General features: G+C 67.9%; 2 protein-coding genes across 4 annotated transcripts; both read right to left on the reverse strand.

Moving 5' to 3' along the window:
- Positions 1-9: 9 nt before the first annotated feature.
- Positions 10-2,250, reverse strand: HSD17B1 (hydroxysteroid 17-beta dehydrogenase 1). 3 transcript variants are annotated; one of them, XM_026071292.1, is made up of 6 exons: positions 1,592-2,250; positions 1,256-1,417; positions 760-939; positions 579-672; positions 315-498; positions 10-244 (listed from the first exon to the last, which is right to left on the reverse strand). In XM_026071292.1, exons 1-6 carry the CDS (start codon positions 1,686-1,688, stop codon positions 89-91), a joined length of 873 nt encoding a protein of 290 aa, XP_025927077.1. In that variant the 5' UTR covers positions 1,689-2,250; the 3' UTR covers positions 10-88. The 3 variants fall into 3 exon arrangements, with proteins under 3 accessions (XP_025927077.1, XP_025927076.1, XP_025927075.1); XM_026071291.1 differs by having other exon boundaries at positions 1,256-2,250; XM_026071290.1 differs by having other exon boundaries at positions 579-939; positions 1,256-2,250.
- A 99-nt stretch (positions 2,251-2,349) lies between these two features.
- Positions 2,350-6,581, reverse strand: NAGLU (N-acetyl-alpha-glucosaminidase). The gene is made up of 6 exons (XM_026071289.1): positions 6,478-6,581; positions 5,941-6,088; positions 5,668-5,814; positions 5,394-5,479; positions 4,874-5,130; positions 2,350-4,575 (listed from the first exon to the last, which is right to left on the reverse strand). The coding sequence occupies exons 2-6, from the start codon at positions 6,001-6,003 to the stop codon at positions 3,359-3,361; spliced, it is 1,770 nt and encodes a 589-aa protein (XP_025927074.1). The 5' UTR covers positions 6,004-6,088; positions 6,478-6,581; the 3' UTR covers positions 2,350-3,358.
- Positions 6,582-6,587: the final 6 nt, after the last annotated feature.

Here is a 6,587-nt window from a genome sequence, read left to right on the forward strand (position 1 = left end):
GCCGCGAAGGAGGCGGGAGCCGCGCCAGGAGCAGGGGGGTTTATTAGACCACGGCAGGGCCCGGCCCCCGCGGGGGCTCCCGGCCCCCCTAGGCCTGGTCGCCGCCAAAGACGAAGGTGCTCATGGCGCGCAGGAAGTCGGAGCCGTCGGGGCTGTCGAGGCGCAGGCGGGCGAGCGGGGCGAAGCGCTGGGTGGTGACGCAGCGCAGCGGCGGGCGGGGGCTGCACAGGGCCTCCAGGAACACCTAGCACCGGCGGGGCGTCAGGCCGGGCCCGGGGGGCCCCCACCACCCCCGTCCCTGTCCCCCCACGGACCTGCACCACCTCCTCCACGTCCTGGGCAGCCTCGCGGAAGAGGCTCTGGCAGTGCCGCAGGTACCGGCCGTAGAGGCCGCGCGTCTCGGCGTCGAGGCCCTGCAGCTCGGCCCCCTCGGGGTCGGGGCGCTGCAGGTTGGCCAGGAAGCTGGTGTTGACGGGGCCGCACTCGACCAGCGTGACGCTGCGRGGCGGAGGAGGCGCCTCAGCCCGCGGACCCCCACACCGCGGACCGTGGCGGAGCCCCCTCCCCGCGCCACTCACTGGATGTTGAAGGGCTGCAGGACGATGGCCAGGCTCTCGCACAGACCCTCCACCGCGAACTTGCTGGCGCAGTACACGGCGTTGAAGGGCACCCCTGCGGCAGAGCAGCGCCCTGAGGGCCGGGCCCCTTCCCCGCGGCACCCGGCTCCGCGCRGCAGCCCGCGGGGCAGCGCTCTCCCACCTTGCAGCCCCCCGACGCTGCCGGAGATGACGATCCTCCCAGCCCTGCGGCGCTTCATGGCGGGCAGGAAGGCCTGGATGGTGCGGACGGCCCCGAAGAGGTTCACGTCGAAGACGCTCTTCATGGCTTGCTCGGAGCAGGTCTCCAAGGGGCCCATCAGGCCCACGCCGGCGTTGCACACTGCCGGGGCACGGCCCGGAGCTGCCGTCAGCTAGGCACCGCGCTGTCCCCCTCCCAGCTCCCCAGCACCGCGAAAACGCCTCAGATCAGGAGCGTGGGGCCATTTGCTGTTGTCAGGGCCAGACTCTGCGCCCCCACCTGCCAGCACCTGCCTCCCTGCCCAGTGCCCGGCTGAATGCGGCCCGTCCCACCCCCGGCACGGGCACGGCCGGCATCCCCCAGCCCTGCGCAAGGTCTGGTGCCCTGGGCAGGGGATCCCTGGGAGCAAGCCCGCTCCAGGGGCGGACGGGGAAGAACCGGGCCCGGCACCCCTCACCCAGCACGTCCAGCCGCTGCCCCTGCAGCCGGCGCGCGGCCTCGGCCAGCGAGCGCGGGTCGGTGACGTCAAGCTGCAGGACCTCCAGCGCGTCGGCGCGGCAGCTGCCCAGGCGCTCCCGCAGCCGCTCGCCCTTGGCCAGGTCGCGCATGGTGGCGAACACTGCRGGAGAGAGCGTGGCCACGGGGCAGCGGCGGCGAGGCTGCGCCCCCCAGGACGGCCGGACCCGACCTGGGACTCGCCAAGAACTGGCTCCGCGCGTCCCCGGCGAGACCCTCGCCCACCGCCCCAGGCCCGCTGCCGTCCCCGCACAAGGGCACAGCGTCACCCCTTTACCTTTAAACCTCTGGGCAGCGTCGGATGCCAGCCGCGCTGCCAGCGCCAGGCCGATGCCCGAGGAGCAGCCCGTGATCAGCACCGTGGTTTTCTCCATCGCGGGGCAGTGCTGGCCGACAGGGTGCCGCTGCGCTTAAAAGGGCTGGAGGGGGGGTCCCCTCCCTCCCGTGCCGCAGGGTGTTTTGTCTGGCGGCTTATCTCGGATCCGTCCACCCACCTCCCCTGCCTGTGCTCGTGGTCCTCTTTGCCTTGAGGCTCTCCCAGCTGCCGAGATAAGGTCTGCAAGGAGCCAGGATCCTGCTGCCTGGGGTGCAAGGAAAGAGGCAGCCCCAGGACTCCACACCAGCTGGGAACAGCCCCAAACCACATGGTGCCAGGCACCCACATGGTGCCCCTCCGGCACCAGCACCCTCCGCTCCCCAGGGCGGGGGTCCGCGGCTCTATTGCAAAAGGCCAGCAGGCTCAGGAAGGCCAGCACTGGCCGCTCGCATCCCGCCGTTGCATCTCTGCATTTTCTGCATACCACAGGCCGCAGGGGCATCGCTCGCCTGCGCGCAGGAGGGGAGGCAGCTTGGTGCTCTCTGGCACGGCAMTGTGCCGTGGCCGTGATTCCCCGCCAGCTGCCCTCAAGGCCTGGCCCCACGCCTGGCAGGCAGAGCTGGTTTCTTGCTCCACAAACCTGGAGTCTGAGAGCTGCTCTTCCACCCCTCGTTTCAAATAAATTGGAGGGGACAGAGGCACACAGGAGGTGAACAGCATTCAGTGCCCAGGCCTTTAATTGCTCTGCAAGCTGGAGTCCCAGCAGCGCTGCCTGTCAGCACCTGCCTCCAGCCCCTCTGCCGGGCAGGCACGACGCTGTGCAGCCTCTGCCCGAGTCCCCAGCGGGGTGGGGGAAAAGGCACAGAAAAACCCTGCCTGAGGAGCAGAGCCCCAGGGTCTATAAAAAAAGTCTGTAAAGTCTCTCTTTCCTTCTGTACAAAGGCACGAAACGCGGCGGGGGCCAGCCCGATGTCCCCAAGGGTCACGCTGGCCCAGCAGACGATCGCAGCACAGCTCCCAGCAGCCGCTAGCACAGGGAGAGCCCTGCGAGGCACCATGGGGCACAGGGCAAAGAGCTGCCCAAGCGCAGGGAGAGCCAGCGGGCAAGAGCTGTGGGGCCCAGGCCCACAGAGAGGGGCAAAGCCAGGTCCCTGCTGCAGACACGGGCCGGCTCTGCTCATCCACACTGCTGCTAGGCCTGGTGGCAGCCTCTCTGCCAACGCTGCTTCCAGGCAGCAAGCTGGGAGCCCCACGGCGGAGACGCGTGGCCTGCCATGCTCCTCCGTCCATCTGTCCAGTCCCAGCTCCTGTCAAGTGTCCATGCGGGAGAGCCAGGGCAGCAGAGCCCTTGCTCCATGCCTGCACCTCCAGGCTCTGTGGTTCGTGGGGGAACCAGCTTCACCCTCCTGCAGCTGCGACCTCCTCGCCCGGACAGGCTTGGGGCAGCCAGGCAGGGCTGGCAGAGAGGGGTGCACAGCACCACRCAGGACTGGTCCCTGGTGCACAGCTTGCCCCACAGCTGGCCACCAGCCCCCTTTGGGGCTCATCCTGCCCATGTGGAGGAAACAGCCTGGTGTAGCCTTGCTGAGGGCCGCTGGGGCTCTGGGGCTTCATTCCAGCATCACTGGGACACACAGATCAGGCAAGGGGCTGCGGGAGCCTTGGCAGGTGAGGACACGGGGTCCCTGCCCCCCCTCCTGGGGGAGGCTCTGGAGACACGGCCTCCACTCACGCTGGTCTGGCCCGGCCCCGTCGCATGGCTCTGGGGTAGTATTTGAGGAATATCTTCTTGGAGATCGCCAGCGTGTCCCCAACAGGCACCGAGGGGTAGCGCTTCTTGTTGTAGATGAAGCCTCTCTCTAACTGGAAGACGGCCTGGTTGAACTGGTCCTGGTGGAAGGGGTTGCCCGAGTTGAGGCTCTCCACAAGGGCAGAGACGAAGAGGCTCCAGCGCACCCCATAGTAGTCCAGCACCAGCCCTCCCAGCTGCTTGTTGGCGTAATCCAGGATGTTGCCGTCGGGCCCCCACAGCGTCACCTGGTTCCGGGCATTCAGCTCATACTGCTCGGCCTCCCTGTTGCTGGTGGCCATGGCACGGGCGCTCTCCAGCCACCGGCCCAGCAGGAAGAGGCTGTGACTGGACAGGAGGCTGTCGAGCTCCGGGAGCAGGTCGTAGACCAGCACGCCGCCGGCCGTGAGCAGGTCCGGCAGCGAGTGGCTCTGGAAGGCCTGCCGGATGCTCAGGTAGTAGTTGCTCACCAGCTGCTGAGCCGCCTGCCGCGTGACATCCACCAGGTCGTAGCTGAAGGTGGGGCTGGAGCCCAGCTCCGTGCCGGCGCTCAGCAGCAGGCGCCATGCCTCGTACACGTCGCTCTTGTTGTACCAGACCTCGGTGTCCATGCGCAGGGAGGGCCGGCGCACCAGCGGGCTGTGGTTGTGGTTGACGCAGACCCCCGTGCAGTTGTACACGCTRCGGAGCAGCAGCTGCCAGGCCTGGGCCGCCGCAGCGTTCGGGGCACCATAGCGGCGCTCGGCGTAGCGGACRACCCAGCTCGGGAGGTCGAGGGGCTCCTGGCGCCAGCCCAGTTCGTTCATCAGCTCGTACACCATGTCGTTCTGTTCAATGCCCTCGGGCGCCAGCCCAGTGCCCACCATGGTGGAGTTGGGGAAGCGCCGAGCTGCGAAAGGGCCGTGGTTGATAGCCTCTACGGTGCCGAAGAGGCCGTGGTTGCCACCGAAGTTGTGCAGCATGCACCAGATGAAGGGCTGCCCGTAGAAGGACTCTGTCCACTGGTACACAGGCTTGGACTCCGCAAAGAGGTCGAGAACGATCATCCTGCCGAGRGGCACACCGTGCAGCAGGGCCCGCACCTGCGTGGGCTGCCAGAAGTCCCGCTGGTGCTGGAAGAGCCAGCCCTGCATCAGCCACAGCGCCTCAGGGTCAGCTGGGGACGGAGACACAGGCAGTGAGGAACTGATTTGGGCAGACAGCCTCCCGCAGCCCAGCCACGGTGGTCCCAGCACAGCCGACACCCCGCTTGGACGCAGTGTCACAAACCAGCCATTTTACAGAGGACTTTGATGGTCTGACACCGACAGGCCCTGCACAAGCATAATCGGCTCAGTGCTCATGTGGGGCCCTTCCGCTCTGCTCCCCAGCTGCCACCCACCCAGTCCCAGCAGCATGAAGCTGCACAACCAGCACCCATTCTCCGAGTTCAGAGCCCCCCGGCACTGACCCACCTCCGGTCATGGACCTGAAGACGGCATTGCTGACCCTGGAGAGGTATGCGGGGTCGGAGGATAGCGGGTTCATCTCGTTGAAGGTGTCAGCGCTGTAGATGTGGTCTGTGCCAAACTCCTTGATCAGCTCCTTCAGGAAGAGGGTCCCGATGACCTGGAACATGGGGTCCTCGGGGTCCAACAAGTAGGTACACGAGTACGTGCAGTCAAAGTGGCTCCAGCCCCCGAGGCGAGTGGCATTCACACGTGGGAAAGCCCTGAGCCGCAAGGGAGAGACAGGGATCAGATCCAGGGCGAGAGCCCTGCGCACCCCTGGGAGGATGGGGCAGGGTCCCAGGGAAGCTCTCACTGGCACAGCAGGGTGAGAAGCCCCATGCACGGCCCTGGGAGTGCCCTGTGCCCTGGCACAGTCGGGCCAGCCCAGGGAAAGGCACAGAATGGAGATTCACTGGGGAAGGAGTGTGAAGTCGGGGCTGAACTGCCCTTCGAAGTCTAAGAGGACGTACACGGCTGTACCTACCTGAGGACGCCCTGGGGCACATGGCCTGCAAAGGCTGGCAGCACCGTGATCATCCCCAGCGAGCGCATCCTCTCCAGGACCCTGTACTGGGAGAGAGAAGGAGGGAAAGAGTAAAGGGAGAGGAAATGCTGTCTCCCTACCGGGCACTGTTGATGCCAGGGGAAGGGAGCAGCGAGCCCCAGGCCTCCTGGAGCATCTCAGCGTGGAGGAGCAAGGGAGCGGGGTGGCACGGGTCTGCCCCGGCTCTGCAGGAAGCCCCAGCGACCCCCGGTACCTGCACATAAAGCTGCTTGAGGTGCCAGGCCTGTGGCAATGGCCCTGCCCAGCCGTGGAGGTTTCCCATCCGGTTCCACGCCAGGAACGCCGGCCCCGTGAAATACTCGTCTATCTCCGACTGGTTCAGGCCCAAGGAGAGGTACACCTGCAGCGGGAGAGCGGAGACACGCAGCTCAGCGCCGCCCGGGGCGGAGAGCGCTGCCCCCAGGAAGGGGGCGGCAGGGAGGCAGCGTCCCGGCGCCTGCGGGGGCCCCGCGTCGAGATACTCCACCCGCTGCCAGATGGCCTCCTGCCCCACGAAGGCCAGCGCCAGGTTGATGCCGCTGAGCGCCATCCAGTCGATCTCCTTCTCCCAGCGCGCCCAGTCCCACCAGACGTACGAGTAGCTCTGGGTGCAGACGTTCTGGTAGTAGCGGAACCTGGGGCAGAGTGGTGCGGGCAGGCTGAGCGCGACGGCAGCCCCACACCGGCCCCACGCCGTGCTGCCCCCGCGGCCCCGTCACGTAACGGGCGCTGCTGTTGTCCCGGGCTAACGAGGTGTGAGCAGCCCCGGCGCTAGAAGCTTCCTCCGGCCTCCGCCAAGCCGGCAATGCAGACGCGTCCCGCGGGGACRGCTTGCAACAGGACAGGAGCTGCAGCAGCCTGCCCGGCCCGGCCAGCTCCGGTCACCGGGGCTTCGACGGCGCCCGGTGTGTCAACGGTGCCGGGGGGCCCCAGAGCATCGGCGGTGCCCGGTGCCAGGACAGCACCGGTGCATCGGCGGCGCCTGGGGCGTTGATGGCTCCCGGGGCCCCGGCGGCGCCGTTACCTGCCGGGGCTGGTGGCGCGGATCTCGGCCGGCACCCGGGGCAGCGGGTCCGGCAGGCGGAGCTGCGCCCCGGACCAGGAGAGGTGGCAGCCGCAGAGGTCGCGCAGGTA

The sequence above is a fragment of the Apteryx rowi genome, unplaced genomic scaffold, assembly GCF_003343035.1.
Source record: "Apteryx rowi isolate R43461 unplaced genomic scaffold, aptRow1 scaffold_323, whole genome shotgun sequence".
Classification (NCBI taxonomy): Eukaryota; Metazoa; Chordata; class Aves; order Apterygiformes; family Apterygidae; genus Apteryx; species Apteryx rowi.